The following is an 18,441-nucleotide window of genomic DNA, read 5'->3' as shown; positions in this document are numbered from 1 at the left end:
TGTATGTGTTCTATGGATGTAATTTGTTCAACTGCTCGGTGTCTTACATTTATTTACATGAGCCTCTGTGTTCAAGCATGTGACTATGTAAAGTGATGTGTTTAGTTAGCAACACTTTTCTCTGTGTGGTAGCTATAAAATGAGAGGTTAAACCAGGTGTTAGGTTATGGAGAACAGGAAAGACGGGCAGAGCTTGGAGTTCTTGTGTTTGGCCTGGGAATCACAACTGCTGGCCTTCTGACCTAAAAGGGGACCAGCATGCACACTACTAGATGTCTGAGAGTGAGAATGTGATGGTTCCTTACCAGATAGCATGCTATGTGCTGACAAGAGATTGTTATGGTGAAAGTTCAGAGGTCACCATAAGGTTTATTAACCTGAGGTGTGTGTGTGTGTGTGTGTGTGAGAGAGAGAGAGATGGGTGGTGTCATGCACGCGCGTGTGTGTGTGTGTGTGTATTCTACTGGAGGCAGTGGTAATTGGGGCCCAGCCCTCTTGCCTGTCTGTCTGGTTAAACGAAGCGTCTCAGCAGGGCTCTGTCACCGTCACCTTAGCAACTGGCCACTCTGCAACAGGGCCCCGCCCTCCACCCTGGTGCCTGGAGACGAGGGGCTGGATGAAATATTTAGTGGGCGCGTGTCACAGGCAGATCCTCCCGTGTCTTTCTCCTCTTCCCTCCCTCTTCACTCTCTTTCAGTCTTCCTCATGTTCTTTCCATGTTCTTTTTTCTCCCTTTGCCTTGGTCTCTTGTTCTCCTCTCTCTCTCTCTCTCTCTCTCTCTCTCTTTCTCCCTCCCTCCCTCCCCTCTCATCTTCCCTAGCTGCAGCCTGAGCGGGGGACCTCCCACACACCCACACCCAGCAGCACCCCCCTCTCCCTGGGGAGCGGCCGCTAGGCTCAGCTGCCTCCACGGGTCTCCCCTGCTCAGCCTCCCAGTCTGTCGGCTAGGCCGTCATAAGAAAGGCCTATTTCTGGGCCGGCATGACGAGGATGGCGGTGGCGGGGCGTGTGGGAGAGCTCTTCTGCAGCTCTAACTGAGATATGTGAAGGAACCAGGTGACACCCACCCTGTGGTCCCCTCTACAACCCCCAGCCAGCAGTGCACTGCAGCTCCAAACAGTGTTGTGTTCACTACCAATTACAAGAGGGAGCGGAATTCCTAGCGAATGGCATGAAATGTGCTTTGGGGTTTTGGGGGGATACATTCCATGGATCTGCTGCCTACCCTCTGAGTACCCATTTAGGACTCATGTAAAACTCTTTCAGTACAACCCAGCACCATGGGCTTTTGTACTAGTTCCAAAGGCTTCTCTAGAACACAACCGAAGCTGTAACTCTGATGGAAAGCACATGATATATTTTCACTGCAGCATTGTTCTGTACGCAAAGGTGCAATGGTGCGGTAGTGTGCAAAATCTGGGACATTAAAGCCTGTCGCTACTGCTTAAACAGAACCATATGTTAACATAATAAGCAGCATGTAAATATGTAACCTGTGCTTTGCCAGCTGAATGTCTGTTGTCATAGACGACACAATCTAAAAATCTAGTGTAGTAGCTGATATTTCAGCAGCAATGTAGGTTCGGTATTTCTGAATTGTTCATATCAGTAGAATATTCTTGTTGACTAAAAATAAATGTTTTTTTAATTGCATTATACAAAGTCTTTTTTGTGCCTGATTGCTCCAACAATAATAATAATAATAATAGACACACTAAAGCACATCTGCACATCTCCACATTTGGCAAAGTTGCTTAGCATTTTGTTTTTTGCATGGGAGTCTCACAAGTGCCTGTAAATATGACTATTCTCTCCTGACATGACATCTCTTCTCTTTTGCTCTTTCGCTCCGTCTCTCTGACGTGCAGATCGCTGGAGTTGTTCTTTGCCAGCAGCCAAAACACTAAGCTCCTGTACGGCGAGCCGCCCAAGTCGCCCCGCGCCAGCCGCAAGTTCTCCTCGCCGCCCCCGTTGGCCATGGCCAAGTCGTCCTCGCCTAACCGGCGCCGCAAGCTCTCGCTCAACATCCCCATCATCACGGGCGGGAAGGCGCTGGACCTGGCCGCGCTGGGCTGCTCCTCCAACGGCTATGCAAGCATGTACTCCACCATGTCTCCCTTCAGCAAGACCACGCTGGACATCAACAAGCTCTATGTCTCCAGCCCCATCTCCAGTAAGATCCCAGACGATGGCGAAGCCAAGGCCGAGCGGGCGGAGGACTCCACGCTGGCCAAGCAGGGTGAGGAGCCACGTAGCCGGCCACTCTCTGTTACAGTAAGCGCGTTCATCATTTGGTCTGGCGTTGGCGCTGCTAAAGCATGGCTGGCAAATCCGTGCAGATATTTCGGTGAGGGAGGAGAGCGACGGCGAGCAGGTTCAGAGCGACGATGCAGAGGCAGAGGCGTCGCCCACCAAGTCGCCCACCACTCCGAAGAGCGTCAAGTGCAAAAACTCCTCAGGTAGGGTACGCGCTGTCCACCGACAGACCAGCCGAGCTGTGTGAAGGTGCCAGAGAGCCTGCAGCTCCTGCTGAGAAGCCACCTGCAACCCGTTACGCCGGCCAAAGTCAGACCGCATGACCCAATACCGCTGCGCCGCTTCTCAGAGTTATGCGTTTACGTTGGATCATTGGCATGTCAGTTGCTTTTCATCTGGGAATGCTGATTATATAAGGATGTGTATCACTTTAGCAACTGGACACTCTGTTCTATCATTAGAAACACATTGGATCTGTAGTTATAGTCAGTTATAGTCTTCTACAGTCTTTTCCTATGCACAGCTTGTATTAGCTATCGTCTATCTGTCTTTGAATCTTCTGACCACAGGGCTACAGTTGGTTGGACATTTGTGCGTGTCAGACTACTTATAAACCAGTCGTGACACTGAAACGTGTAATATACCCCTGCAGAATGGCTGGGCCTCATTAACCTGAACCAATTCAACACTTACAATTATGCCACTACCTTGCTAATGGTGTGCTGAGAATGGTCCCCCACACAAATAATATTAAACTTGAACTTCCAAGTTTGAACTTCAAGTCTGGCTTGGCATCAAGACATCTCTGTCCTGGTTCCCAGATGGTGGAACGACCTTCCACTGGCTACTCTACAGAGCCCTGATATCTTCAAACGCAGACTGAAGTCTCATCTATTTGTGCCGCATTTAAATGACCACCAATTCTGTACTTAAAATATCTTGTTGTTTCTTCTTCCCAGGGATCAATGCTTATTCCCGTTAGGTTTACTCACGTATGACATTCTAATGACATTTGTTTTAGGTTTAAGCATTGATTTCTGTATCTATCAGTATCTTAGTTCAATGTTATTCTTAGACTCTAACCAATTGTGGTGTTCTTACCAATTGTGGCATTCTACGAGTAGATGACTGTAAATGTAAATGAAATATCTGGACAGCACTTGTCCTGTGGTCAGAAACTGAACAATAATGATTAGAGTAGACAGTCTCTTTTCAAAGCAACAGATGGCTTTCAGCCTGCATCTGTTTATAAATCCCACCTTTATGATGTGTACCTAAATGCCCAGTGAGTGTGAGTACAAGTTGGTGTACTTAATAGTAGACAAGTATGCTACGTTCTACGTTTCACCTTTAATTACAGTATGTACTCTGTGTACGTAGCGGAGGACTTGTGTTTGATTCTGTGGCGGCTTTAGTACACAACGTGCCATTGTGGCCCTGTGTTAATTCTGAGCTCGGAGACGGACGCCTCCCCAGGCAACGATTCGCGCAGAATCTTATTTGTTCTGTGGGTTTTTTAAAAAAAAGGAAACGGCTCAGGGAAATGCCAAAGGAGGCGTGAGTAGGTGTTTGGAAACTTGTGCCATAGCAACCATCAGCATGTATTCTCACTGATTTCAGGGTTTGTGTGAGAACAGCCACTACTGTAGGATTTCACGGTCTTGTCGTTCAGTTGTCTGAATCTTAGGTCAAAGGTCAACAATGTCCCAAAATGCTACATGCCTCATGTGAGGTCTCTGATCAATCTGGCAGGACAAACTAATAGCATGATGTGTTACAGCTCGCATTGTGGCTTTCCTTAAGCGAATATACTGTGCTTCTGACATGGCACTGTAGAATTCTGCAGTTTTCTCTAGTCACTAAGCATTTTGTTTTAGTGGCTATTTTTAGTCCCGACCATCTTAGAAATCAAAGACCTGCCTATTGTCTTGCTGGAGCTGCAATTACTGATTTTGTGTTATGCTGCCCCCTCCTGGAAACTGATATGTACTACAGGACAAAAACCACAGGTTGCAATAACATGAAAACTCTCCCCATGATAGAATTTGATAATTTAGTACTAGATCACATCACCTCAACACATAACCATCTGAAATTAAAAGCATTCAAGTTATATAAGAGAAAGAGACTGGATGCTTTCTTGCCGATTGCTCCGTGACCTGTCTTGAGGAATTGTTTGGTGCAGTAGATATTTGTGACATTTTTATAGGTCATCACTGAAGGCTTATCCACTGTGGAGATAATGTCACTGCCTCCATTAGTTCTGCTTGAGCAGTGCATGTCTCATATGGCACCTACTATTTTCTAAAGGGGAATTTCGTCCTTTCAGAAAACGGTAAAAAATTATTCAGTCTTACTTTTTGTATACAAAAAGGAATACTATTGCTACCTGAAGTTTGACTTTGGTTAATTGATTAACCATATTTTACAGGAAGTAGTAGGTTGTTCTGAGTTTATTCAAAGTCTTTGGTTAATTGATTTTGGTTTTACTTGCATCTAACTTGTGTAACATACTGTACAAAGCTGGTGTTAGTTCTAACTTTTGGTGTTTTGCATTTTGCTAATTCCTTTTGGCAGTGTTGTATTTGAGCTACTTTGGTGGAATTCTAATATGGATAAATTCAGTTCCCTCATTCAGTGAAGCATTGACTCCTTCTGAACCAAATAGATCCTACTCATGTGACTTCCCCAGGCTATATTAACCCCAGTTTGCATCTACAGTATGGAATCATTTTCCTCATTCTGCCCTTGTACAGAGTTCTCACTATTCTCCTACAACAACGGCATGGTAATGTCATCTTGCCGAGAGCTGGACAACAACCGTAGTGCACTTTCTGCAGCGTCTGCCTTCGCTATCGCCACAGCTGGTGCCAACGAGGGCACGCCGACCAAGGAGAAGTACCGCCGCATGTCTCTGGCTAGCACAGGTAACACAACTGAGCGCAGAGCTCAGTAATAAGCCCTTATAGGCAGGCATTATTAGTTGCTGGGCAGAAAATGGTCAATATAATTGTGATTGGTTACCAGGGTTCCCCACAGACCAGAGGAATGGAGATAAGGAGTTTGTGATTCGCCGGGCAGCAACTAATCGCGTTCTCAATGTCCTGAGGCACTGGGTATCCAAACATGCGCAGGTGAAAGAACATATGACATTTGGCTCCCGTTTAAGAAACATAACCTGAAATTTTATGTTAAATATGTTGTTAGCCCATCTGCTGTCTGTATTTGTGTTCATGTTTGAGTATTTGTGTATCAGTATGTTTTTTTTTCCTCTTTTTTCTGTACCTGTGTGTGTGTGTGTGTGTGTGTGTGTGTGTGTGTGTGTGTGTGTGTGTAGGACTTTGAGACCAACATGGAGCTAAAAATGAAGGTGATCAGCTTCTTGGAGGAGGTAATGCATGACCCTGAGCTCCTGACCCAGGAAAGAAAAGCAGCAGCAAACATCATAAGGTAGTTACATCTGCTCTCAGATCAGTGGTGATAATATCCTGTTACATGTAATGTAACAAAGATTTGCACAAAAACTGCTGATTAATTTATTTTAGTTCACATAGATCGTCTATAGGCGTCTATAGACCTCTATCTGCATATGTAACTGACTTTACCCATTTACGGCTTTGTCAAGGTAATATCTAACCTACAGTTTCAAAACCTGATCTAAATTCAGTTTACAAAATGAACAATATTTTCAATTAGATTCAGTTTAGTGTAGTCCCAGACTATTATATTGCGGCTGATTGCAGAGCGATTTCTGAGCCCTCAGGCTGTGTAATGACTGTCCATAATTGTTCTGATAGGACACTCACTCAGGAGGACCCTGGTGACAATCAGATCTCTCTGGAGGAAGTGCTGCACATGGTGAGTGGGACAATATCGGGTCCCATTCAAAGCACTGCTTGTTTCACATTTTGAATAAAGTAGAACTCAGGCCTAATTAGAAATCAGACACACACACACACACACACACACACACACACACACACGGAACATGAACTCACTCTATGAGTTGTACCGTGACTTAAATTTCTGTAGATAATGTCTAATGTCTAGTGTGTGTGTGTGTGTGTGTGTGTGTGTGTGTGTGTGTGTGTGTGTGTGTGTGTGTGTGTGTGTGTGTGTGTGTGTCAGGCCGAGGGTGTAAAAGCAGAGCCCTTTGAGAACCACTCAGCACTGGAGATTGCAGAGCAGCTCACACTGCTGGATCACCTGGTGTTCAAGGTTATCCCATATGAGTGAGTACATGTATGTTCAGCATCCTGTTAGGCTTAATACTACTGACTATGCCTTTAAATGACCTGCAGCCATAGCTGGCTCATTGTGTGTATAAGATTATTTCAGTTATCAGTCAATTCATTATTCATTTATTCTAGCATGAAAATTTTGTGCCTATCCCCTGAAGTATGAAACATTTATTTATAAATCCCTCTATAGTTAAAAATGACTGAAATTTTACATGAATGACAACAAGACTGAAAGAATTATATTACTTGACAATGTAATAAGGTCAGTACTGGCTTTCTCTGCAAATAATATATTCACAACCATTTCCAGGGAGTTCTTTGGTCAAGGGTGGATGAAGACAGACAAGAATGAAAAGACTCCCTACATCATGAAAACAACCAAGCACTTTAATGATGCACGTACCAGATGTGGTGACTCTGTCTCATACCCATCTGTGGAGACTCTGTCTCATACCCATCTGTGGAGACTCTGTCTCATACCCATCTGTGGAGACTCTGTCTCGTACCCATCTGTGCTGATAGTGTCTCATACCTGTCTGTGGTGATAGTGTCACGTACCCATCTGTGGAGACAGAGTCTCGTATTCATCTGTGGTGACACTGTCTTGCTCAGTAGCATTAAAATTCTTGGTCAGTTGGTCAAGAATTTTAATGCTACTGAGCAAGACAGTTTTTCCACTTTCCTGATGGACTTGTCTTCCTTCACACAGTTCACTGCATTTCTCTGCTCTATCAAACACATTTTATATATACGAATTTGTGTTTATTGTGTTTGTTTATTGTTTATTGGCTGAGGGCTTGGAGTCAGGTGGGCCATGAGCAGGTGCTGAGACACACAGTAACCAGCAGTTTGACAGTCTGCTCCAGATCAATGTGTACTGGTGTATACATTTTCAATGTCCTTTGTCAAACTTTTTCTTTCCATCCTGTCAGAGGTGAACAGATGCAGTGAGAAAACAGGATTAGTAACATAAAAACACCTCAGTCTCAATGTTTTCAGGCCACTGATTTGTTCATAGTTTATTCTGTTAAGCCTTAGTGAACGCCAGATTACATTTAAATGCTATTACTACAGGTGTATAACTCTCATGTCAAAATGACACAATTCTGTTTTCCTTAAAGATAAGCAACCTGATCGCCTCTGAGATCCTGCGCTGTGAGGACGTGAACACGCGGGTGGCGGTCATGGAGAAGTGGGTGGCTGTAGCAGACATCTGCCGCTGCCTTCATAACTACAATGCCGTGCTGGAGATCACCTCCTCCCTGAATCGCAGTGCGATCTTCCGCCTCAAGAAGACATGGCTCAAAGTCTCCAAACAGGTGGGGCAGAGTGCTAAGAACTACACACTGCCCTGTAGACATGATAGCTGGGATTCCTTCTGCCTACATTATTCAGACAGAAGCATGTTTATGTGTAGGTTCATTCACTGATGTGTTTTGCATCGACAGGAACCTTACAATAATATATAAATTTACTGTGGAAAATAAGAATGCCCATTTACAAACTTTAATTTTGAATGCTCAGTGGTAGTCAGCCCAGGTATCACAGAGCAACCACTGCAAACCAATGCAAACACTGCAAAATACTTTTTTAAACATTCAAGTATGGTGTCTCATCACTTTTTGTCCTTTTAATTCCTTAGACCAAAACAGTCATTGACAAGCTTCAGAAATTGGTCTCCTCTGAGGGAAGGTTCAAGAACCTAAGAGAAGCTTTGAAAAAGTAAAATCAAGACAGCTAATTCCTTTAATATCTTCTTATTTTTATCACTTTCTTATTTATTTTCTTCTGCAGTTACTTCAAACACTGAAACACAGTGTTCAGTCAGTATTGGTTCTTTGAGCATGTGTGAAACATCTCCTCTGATTATGGTCTTATCTGCTAGTTGTGATCCTCCTTGCGTGCCGTACTTGGGAATGTACCTCACAGACCTGGCGTTCATTGAAGAGGGCACCCCAAACTACACAGAGGACAACCTAGTTAACTTTTCCAAGATGAGAATGGTAAGCAAGTGATGGTTCATTCAGGCAGTATTTGCTTTATCCAACTGTCCATCAGTAACAGTTCAATCATGGTGGGAGTTTGTGTTTTTTTTTTTAACTGAATGTTGCAAAATTAAAATAACATATAAAACAACTGTACAAAAACTACATAGTCATTACCTCCAGAAATGTGCAAATCTGATATTACAGGATTCAGAAAATGTATTAAATTTTTCAATATTGAAACTCTTTTGACAGTTTTGGGTGTCTTGTGTGTGTCTTTGCACACAAAATTAAGACTTCAGAGGATTTCTAAAAGTAAATGATCCATCTTAATTCTTTATCTTCTCACCTGAGTTTATTCAAACCTGAAATGTAAGTTGTCATTACAGTTTTTCTCAGTCGATTTTGTACATTTCTGACATCATGGTTTACATTGGCATCACAACAAGTGCATTTCTTTTTCATTTTAGTGCAAACAGCAAAACTCAATGAAATACCTGCAAAAGCACATACTTCACTCAAAATTCTTTGTTTTTGCCTCAAAAGCAAATATTTAGGTCAATTTGTCAGTGCAATCAGAATATCTAGTCTGTGTGCCATTGCCTGTGAACAAGGCAGTTAAAATACTTAGTCATGTTGTCAGTGCAACTATAAGTCACAGTGTTCAGTGCAGCCTAAGTATATTCTGATGGAAACTAGCTAAGCTTTTGACTTCAAGAATGCTACACATTATGTGGTTTATCAAATTAAACAGTACATGTTACATAAAATACAAACATACACAGAACACAAAGTTACCTGACTGTATGTGGGAGACTGATAGCAAGAAATTGGACTGGAATCAAATTTGTACAGTATTGTTTGCATTGCAATTTGTTGACAAAAACAAATCTGATTGAAATTCAGAAGACTGCAAAATTAGAAACTTGTGCAGCATTACAGCAGAGGGCACATTTCTAAATTTACATACATGTTTTCTCTATGAAATGTTTGAATAGTTGAAGACACAGTTGTTCTTCCAATATTCAGCTGCACCCAATGACCAGCTTCAGCCATTGTACTATAAGACCATGACTTACATGTAAAACATGGTCCATAATTGTTGCCCTTATTTCACTGTTTTGTCCCCTCAGCCTTACACCCAGTGATGTCAGTAACGCGTTACTTAGTAACGCGTTACTCTAATCTTACCACTTTTTTCGGTAACGAGTAATATAACGCGCTACTATTTCCAGTCCAGTAGTCAGATTAAAGTTACTTATCCAAATAACTGTGCGTTACTATTTTTATTTTCCCTAGTAAAAATATATATTTTTGCTTTCTTCTTGGCTCAGTTCTACTTTTGCGTCTGACCATAGCGCTCGACTCCGCACGCTGCGCGCGACCCTGTGAGAGCGCAAGCGCGTTTTCATTCAGTGCAGTGTCCTCCCGTAATGATATGTGGTAATATAAAGAAACACCCCTCAAAAACAGGGGAAGAAACATTTACCTGACGAATTTTAATGTTGCACCGTGTTCCACGTTTGAAAAGTGCTGGAATTTTGACTAACGCCGCCTACTTTAAAATGCTTGAAATTGTAATGGTATTTCGTTTCACAAGCTGTCTGACTGAACAGTTCTCTTGTATTACGTTTACAAATAAATTTACAAATAATACCGCGCAGCTACACAAACGTAATGTCAGGAGATACTGTAGCGACTACTACTCGCCAGTAGTTGCATTATCAATAAAGTTTCCCTCCTCGGGATTTTTTGGATTAAGCAGTTTCTGCCTCGGTTACCGAACCTGCTTCAATACATTGTTACTGTTAAAAATGCACTTCCAATAAAGTGAGTATTGGAAAAATTAATTTTGCTGCTGAATGTAACTACTAAAGTAACATGTAATCTAACGTAGTTACTTTTAAAATCAAGTAATCAGTAACGTAACTAAGTTACTTTTAAAAGGAGTAATCAGTAATCAGTAATCGGATTACTTTTTCAAGGTAACTTAGCCATCACTGCTTACACCACACAGTCTTACCCCTCTACACCGCACAGTCTTACCCCTCTACACCACAGTCTTACGCCTCTACACCGCACAGTCTTACCGCTCTACACTGCACAGTCTTACCGCTCTACACCACACAGTCTTACCCCTCTACACCACACAGTCTTACCCCCTACACCACACAGTCTTACGCCTCTACACCGCACAGTCTTACCCCTCTACACCACACAGTCTTACGCCTCTACACCACACAGTCTTACCCCTCTACACCACACAGTCTTACCCCTCTACACCACACAGTCTTACCCCCTACACCACAGTCTTATGCCTCTACACCGCACAGTCTTACCCCTCTACACCACACAGTCTTACGCCTCTACACCACACAGTCTTACCCATCTATACCACACAGTCTTACCCCTCTACACCACACAGTCTTATTCTTCTACACCACACAGTCTTACCCCTCTACACCACACAGTCTTACCCCTCTACACCACACAGTCTTACTCCTCTTCTTGGCTGTTCACCCTGTACATGGCCTCGTGTTTCCATTATGAGACGTTGTGATACTGCAGTGTTTAGCGTCTATAAATGTTTGCCAATTTCAGTAAAGGTTCATGAGACGCACCTCTGACCTATGATTGAGACAATTGGTTGAACTAAACCTTCACAAATTCCCTTTCTTACTGTAACTGAATGTTCACCTGCAAATTATTTTATCAAGTTAGGATAAAATTACCAAAATGTAACAACAAAAAAAATGAAAAATGATGCCTCAGAGATTATGAGAACATGTTCAGAACTTTTGCATGTAATGACCTAGGCGGTGACCTAAAGACTAAATGTTTTGGAGGGTAAGACAATTCAACAGACAATCCGTACACATTTTGATAAACATGACATAAATAATTGATCATGTAAAAAACAACAGACAATTGTCCATGTCCAGTTGCAAAACATACAAAAGCATTTGCAAAATGTGAAAGACAATGAGAAATGCCATTATGATGTGCACAAGTGACAAGGAGATGTGAAGATTGAATGAACAGTTTTGAGAGTTTCATGTTTCCTCCACTTTTTGTTGTAACTAAATTTGTGTTGTAAATTTAGTTACAACAATATTGTGTTGTAACTAAATTATTTGTGAACTAAATAATTTCTGAAAATGCTTTTTTTTAATTCATGTTATGCTTTATATTTTATTTAAAGATCTCTCATATCATCAGAGAAATAAGGCAGTTTCAGCAAACGGCATACAAGATTGATCATCAGCCAAAGGTATTCAATACTACTTTATGATTGTTTTTTTTTTTTTATAAACAAAAGTTTAATGATCTAATACGATAATGATTTGTGGTACAGGAAAAGCTTTTGAGCAAGAAAAAGGTACAGTATCTGGGAAAATAAACTGTTACTGAGGTAGAATTGCTCAATGGTGTCATCTGCTGGCGGAGGTTTAGAATGACAATCACATTTTCTGTCACAGATTTTTTGACACCGGTGCGTTTACTTTGTTGTCTTTTCTAGGCAGCCCAGTATCTGCTGGACAGTAGCAATGTGTTGGATGAAGAAAGCATGTATGAAGCCTCCCTCAGAATTGAGCCCAAAGTGCCCAACTGAGAGAAAGGCTTATCTTAAAGTCTACACAATGTACAGCCTTTCTATCATGTGTTCACATGCAGTTCCAAGTCTTAAGTTATGTATTACATATTTACTGCTGTAACTGTAACTTTGTTTCTAGTAGTTAAAAGCAGCTAAACACTTCCAATTTTCATTGAGGAGTTCAAAATATATTCATTTGCATCTCTCCTGTTGTACATATTCCCATATTCCCATTTTCCCCTTTATAACAGCATTTTCTGCTCATTGATACAGTATATATATATATATATATATATATATATATATATATATATATATATATATATTCAAAACTAAATTCTTTAAAATCTTATTCTCTCCCAGGGTTTCGCTACAAAATTTAAATTCAAGGTCATATGTAAGGTTTGGTTGTCTCTGTTGTTGCAGCCTAAACTGGTGGCCTTCTGGATGGGTTTATACTCACGATGCTAAAACAAACACTAAACCGTAATTTTAATAGATGCATGGAACTTATCTATATGCATACCATGTAGCAATGAAAAACTCAGATATGATACTACTGTATACAAGCAAGCATATCGAGACATTTATATTGGTTATAATAGGTGTATTCCAAGGCTGATGTTGCCATACATAACTAAACTGATGCCAGTATACACATTTTATAGTTTGGGTGTACACGAATGTGATTATTACATATTGCCACCACTTGGGGTTGTGTGTACCTGTAATGTCTACCATGGCACTATCTGATGTGGCATATTTAACATTTAAAATGTTTAGGCATGATCTGATGATGAAGACAGTGTACATTTTGCCGGCATTAGAGAAATGAATGAATTGCTCTCATCAGTTAAGGTTTTGACCCATTGTTGCATGCAAAAATTTGTCATTATATAGTCTTTTTCACCTCTCCAAAACTTTACTGCAGTTCTATGAAACAATTCCTTTATGAGAATGTAGTCTGTTTTTTCCTGCGATAAAATGAAGAATTGCTCATTCAAGAGTCACCATTTTCAACACGGGACCTACTTATATGGCATATGACTATATTTTTGGAAACAAATTGAAAACTGCCCTCACAACCTCCCTTCTCTGTATTTGTGAGATTGATCAAATACAGATAGATAGATAGATAGATAGATAGATAGATAGATAGATAGATAGATAGATAGATAGATAGATAGATAGATAGACAGATAGATAGATAGATAGATAGATAGATAGATAGATAGATAATAAGCCAGTGTACTCTACTGGGGCCAAAACAATCTGCCCATGCCAGAATATCCAGCTGTTGTATATTAACAGACAATCTATGTCCTTCTTGCTGTTCCCGTGATTGTGGAACGTGACTGTATATCACTTTGTAAAATGCATTGTTGTTTAAGAGTATGATCAAAACAAGTGAATGAATCTCTACGCCTGCAACAAAAAGGTATTTTTGTAGTCCTAGAATAAAGAAATAGGATTCTGCATCCTTACCAGAAAAATATCAAAAAATAAGAAAAAAATAAATAAAATAGAAATGTATTTTGTACAAATTCACCACACAGAAACATGTTCTGTATATTTTGTACATGCAGCCCACATATTTCTTATTGTGTACTAGTGTAAAGCACACTTCTTTGAAGCATTGTATCCTAAGCTTACACACTCAATGCTAAGCGATTTGTGATTTTGACACCATGATCTAGAGGTAGAAGACTTTAAAGTGTTTTGCATATACTGTAATCCTGTCTATAACCTTTCTCTTAGCAGGAATATAGTAATGTAGTGCTTATTCTGTGAATATTTGTATGTATTTTTACTATGTACAGTCTAGAACCACACTAAATGCTCAAATGGCAGGCATGCAACACTGTATCAACCAGAAACTTTAAAAAGGACATATTATATATAGATCTATATATACATACTGTATACACATCTACGTGCACATACTCTTATACATGATATATAAACAGACAAACATTTTGCTGTTAGCAATACCCAGTGGTATGAGAATTATCTTTCAACCCTTAAGTTTATTTCCACAGCTTGAGAAATATTTCCAGTTTTGTAAAAAAAAAATAAATAAATAAAAAAAAATACAAAGAAAAAAAAAACAAAAAGAAAAAAGGAGAAAATAATTGTATGTTTCCTGATTACCTCTTGCTAATAAATCTATTCTATCTCAGGGGGATTTTGTCTCTGTGTGTATTTTTCACATTTGGTCAGAATTAATTAATTAAATGAAGAAATAGAATATTTTATTGTTAAACGCTTATGGACTAGTGAGCGTTGCTGAGCATTGTTATTACGTGAAAACAAAATGGGAAGAGGTAGATCTATACAGTCCCAGGACCTATCGTTACACAACCTTATAATACAGTAGTCTTAGACTAAAGTTAATAAATAACTTTTGATTCAGACTTGAGCTAAACACTCCTTCACACTAAACACTGTGAAGGAAACACAAAGTCATTCACGTCACACCAGGTTTTTTGGTTGACCTTTAACCAAAGCCTGACTGCTGTTTTCGGTATGCTATAATAAACAACACCGGCATCTCTCTAGTGTCTTTAGGTGACGGAGCTGACTCTCTCTCCGAAAAGAAAGTTCAATGCAAACGCCTCCTCCCACCGTCTGGCCGTCATGTGAGGTACTACAGGGTAAAACCGGCTAGTAAAGAAAGGAACTTGTGTATTCACTCCGTTTACACGCGTCCCGATCGATGGTGAAACATGAAAGAATACCTTTTAGCTGCGGTTTTACTCGCGGTCGTGCACCACATGTGTGCTGCGCCACCTTTAGCAGATAAAGGTAGGAATAAAAACTCCGTACTATTGAAATAACCGCGATTTAATAACGCATTCACTTTCGATTTTGGCGGTTGTTGTTTTGTCTTTCTGTGAGACGCAGTAAAGTGGATTCGTTTAGTCTTATTTTATATACAACCCATAGCCTAAACTGCGTTTTCGTAGCATGGTCCAATGAATGAACACTGCGGGTTGTGAAGTATGAGTTTTACATGAACATTTGTCCCATTCGTTGTTGCAGATGAGTATCTGTTTAAAACGTGGATGTTTGAGGTAAGGGACATGAAACACACACTAGCTTTAAAAAGGAAGTAGGAATTTACCGTCGGAAAAACCATGGCCTGAATTTAAAAGGCCTTATCTGTGTCTGTTACTGTCAGGGCCGCGACTGCCACCCCAGATTTTCTCTCTGTCCTCCCAAGCACAATTCTCCCCAACCCCTCGCTCACACATACATACAAACACGCCCTCCCCTACACACACACACACACACACACACACAGATTTTTTGTGCAATTTTAACACATTTGTTAAAATGCCAAATCTGCTAGCTCATAAGCCCTGAAAATAGTTTGTTCCTCACAATTTGTTTTACTGCCCCCCACCCCAAAAGCTGTCTAGAACCGGGCCTGGTTACAGCATGAATTGTTACTTTTCTGCAAATTCTGTTCACAGCACAATAAAGAATATGGTCTGGATGAGTATTACCAGAGGCTGCAAATATTTACTGAAAATAAGAGGAGAATAGACATTCACAACGCAGGAAATCACACGTTTACAAGTATGTCTGTAGTTTGATTACATGAAATCCCTTGGAGTTTTAACATAATTGCCATTATATGTAATAACATGGAGAATAACATTTTTGTGTAATTCTTTGCATCATACAGTGGGACTAAACCAGTTTGCAGATATGAGCTTTGAAGAATTCAAGAAACAGTACCTTCTGACAGAACCTCAAGTATCCTGCTGAAGTGCTATTTATTACTCAAAGCACTTAATATGACATTTACATCAAGAATACATGCCAGAGGTTAATAACACCGTATTCCATTATTTTTGCTAGAACTGTTCGGCTACCAAAGGGAATCATGTTAAAGGTGAAGGCCCCTACCCGGATGCCATTGACTGGCGAAAGAAAGGACATTATGTCTCTGATGTGAAAAACCAGGTGTGCTCATTTTACAAAATTACAAACACTGAACACCTGCAGTTTGCAATCACTTACATACTAACTTACTTATGCATTATTAACAAAATAATACCATGGAAAATAGGAGCTTTTTCAAATGTTCTAATTCAAGAATAACATCACTTGATGTTTCAAAAGTCAATGCTAGAACAGAGGTACAATATGTGTACATATATACAATATTTCAGGGTGGTTGCGGTAGCTGTTGGACCTTTTCGACTACGGGCTGTCTTGAGTCTGTCACTGCAATCGCCACAGGGAAGCTCCCTCTACTGGTGAGTAGTGGATCCTAATTAATATGTATCCTCCATTCTGCATACGAAATAGAACAATTAAAGACGTTGATTTCTCAACTGTCATGTTTTCAATAAGTATTAACAGTCCAGAATAAATCAACAGCCATCATCAAAACACATTAGGGGCCGAGGTATATTTCAGTAATTTTTACTTAATGGCTGAATAATGTAGCCTATGTCACACATTGCCACTCTTGGTAGTGTTTCTGCCTTCCCGTGATTATTCTCATGATCGCGTTAATTATTCTCATGATCAGGCAGAGCAGCAGTTGGTAGACTGTGCTGGTGCATTCAACAACCATGGGTGCAATGGGTAAGATAAGTACATTAAAGGTCTCCCTTTTACAAGGTAAAAGTTGGTGGATGTTACAAGTTAACTCAGACACCATAAAAATTCAATAAAACCTTACTGATATCATATGACATCACGTTATTTTGCCTATTCTGTACAGCAAATCATGTCTTCCTGAATGCATAACAAAGCCCTTATTGTTTTTAGTGGCCTTCCAAGTCAAGCTTTTGAGTACATTAAGTACAGTAAAGGCATAATGACAGAGGATGACTACCCCTACACTGCTCGAGTGAGTGAACTTCACCTGTTCACACCAAACTGCATCACATGATCCATTAAATTCACTTTTTGCTGTAGTGTTCTGTAGTGTATTTTTGCCCGTGAGTTTTCAAAGAGATATAGCTTAAAGAACGTGTGGTTTCAAGCTAAGATGTGTTCGTTCTATGTAGGACGGCCCTTGCAAGTACAATCCCCAACTAGCTGCTGCCTTTGTTAAGGACGTGGTAAATATCACAAGGGTAAGTGATCCCAGAAGCCCTCTACATTTTCAATCAGTACACATCAAAAGTAAAATGTGCATTGGTTAACAGTAAGTTGGCCTTCTCTTAGTATGATGAGATGGGAATGGTTGATGCTGTGGCCAAGTTCAACCCAGTCAGCTTCGCTTTCGAGGTGACATCTGACTTCATGTTGTACAAGAAAGGCGTGTACACCAGGTAGGAAGCTACACTGTGATTCCAGCACTATCAGGGAGATTCTCATAGCACACATAACTACACATGCCCCCAAAGACAATGTTATTTGGCAATGGCATTTATTTGGCAATGGCATTTATATAGTCTTCTCATGTTCCATGGTTTGGTTTAACATTGTAGTTCTTAAGTGCTTCAGCTATCAGGTTTTGGTCATAATACATAATGAATTGTGAGTGGTTTGCTAATAAACATTACCTTCACTAATCATAATCATGGGATGTCAACATTTCATAGCAAAGAGTGTCACAACACTACAGACATGGTGAACCATGCAGTGCTTGCTGTGGGATATGATGAGGAGAACAGCACCCCTTACTGGATAGTGAAGAACTCGTGGGGAGCTGGCTGGGGCATTGATGGGTAGGTTTGTTCTATTCCTAATGGCACCCAATTGATCACATAGCTCATGTAATCATTGGCAGTCACTGGAGTCTTTACGGCAGTTAAAGACAGAAGTACATATACCAGTTGCAACAAAAATGCATTCAAAAATTATACTGATTAATTTTAAATACTGCTCTTTCATTCACACAGATATTTCTACATTGAGAGGGGAAAAAACATGTGTGGTATTGCTGCTTGCTCATCATATCCTCTGCCACTAATATAAAGAACATTATGGACATTGGTTTTACATATTAAATATCACTAAAGTGTATCGAAGCTCGTAAAACAGATTTAAAATTTACACCCTGACAATCAGTGTTTAATGGCATTGTATGGCTGTTAAATCTTATACAAAATTTTGCTGACAACTTTTTAATGATTTTCATGACTACCTGCAATGAAGTTTTATGTTAAGTACAATTACAATTGTTTTCACTTAATAAATGTTTTGTCTCATTATTTCCAGACACCTGCCTCTCGTGTGTTCTTCATATAATCATTGTAATTGTATTTCTAAAATATACATGAGAGCAAAGTGATGCTGCTCTTTGCTAACTGGCAGAGAATGTAAAGTGACATAGATTAGTTTACAAAGTTTACAACTCAAATAGGACCAGGAAGTGGGTCTGCAAAAAACAGAA

The 18,441-nt window shown here is 40.3% G+C and overlaps 2 protein-coding genes across 2 annotated transcripts in view; both read left to right on the top strand.

The window, feature by feature from the left end:
• The window catches only part of rasgrf1 (Ras protein specific guanine nucleotide releasing factor 1), a 38,701-nt gene extending 26,335 nt beyond the window's left edge, over positions 1-12,366 (top strand). Inside the window, exons 15-27 of the mRNA XM_076991105.1 lie at positions 1,869-2,239; positions 2,340-2,459; positions 5,013-5,183; positions 5,284-5,390; positions 5,594-5,706; positions 6,054-6,114; positions 6,385-6,488; positions 6,808-6,892; positions 7,619-7,816; positions 8,140-8,219; positions 8,383-8,500; positions 11,685-11,753; positions 12,003-12,366. Of these exons, the coding sequence (XP_076847220.1) occupies positions 1,869-2,239; positions 2,340-2,459; positions 5,013-5,183; positions 5,284-5,390; positions 5,594-5,706; positions 6,054-6,114; positions 6,385-6,488; positions 6,808-6,892; positions 7,619-7,816; positions 8,140-8,219; positions 8,383-8,500; positions 11,685-11,753; positions 12,003-12,095 (1,690 nt within the window). The 3' untranslated portion in view covers positions 12,096-12,366. The remainder of the gene's footprint in view (positions 1-1,868; positions 2,240-2,339; positions 2,460-5,012; positions 5,184-5,283; positions 5,391-5,593; positions 5,707-6,053; positions 6,115-6,384; positions 6,489-6,807; positions 6,893-7,618; positions 7,817-8,139; positions 8,220-8,382; positions 8,501-11,684; positions 11,754-12,002) is intronic.
• A 2,235-nt stretch (positions 12,367-14,601) lies between these two features.
• On the top strand, positions 14,602-18,267 carry ctsh (cathepsin H). Its single transcript, XM_076991104.1, has 12 exons — positions 14,602-14,882; positions 15,120-15,151; positions 15,554-15,659; positions 15,769-15,839; positions 15,945-16,049; positions 16,259-16,345; positions 16,624-16,679; positions 16,866-16,947; positions 17,108-17,176; positions 17,268-17,374; positions 17,648-17,773; positions 17,948-18,267. The coding sequence occupies exons 1-12, from the start codon at positions 14,804-14,806 to the stop codon at positions 18,021-18,023; spliced, it is 996 nt and encodes a 331-aa protein (XP_076847219.1). The 5' UTR covers positions 14,602-14,803; the 3' UTR covers positions 18,024-18,267.
• Positions 18,268-18,441: the final 174 nt, after the last annotated feature.

This window comes from Brachyhypopomus gauderio, chromosome 2 (assembly GCF_052324685.1).
Source record: "Brachyhypopomus gauderio isolate BG-103 chromosome 2, BGAUD_0.2, whole genome shotgun sequence".
Taxonomy (NCBI): Eukaryota; Metazoa; Chordata; class Actinopteri; order Gymnotiformes; family Hypopomidae; genus Brachyhypopomus; species Brachyhypopomus gauderio.
Note: the sequence above shows the minus strand (reverse complement) of the source record. Positions and strands in the feature narration are given on the sequence as shown.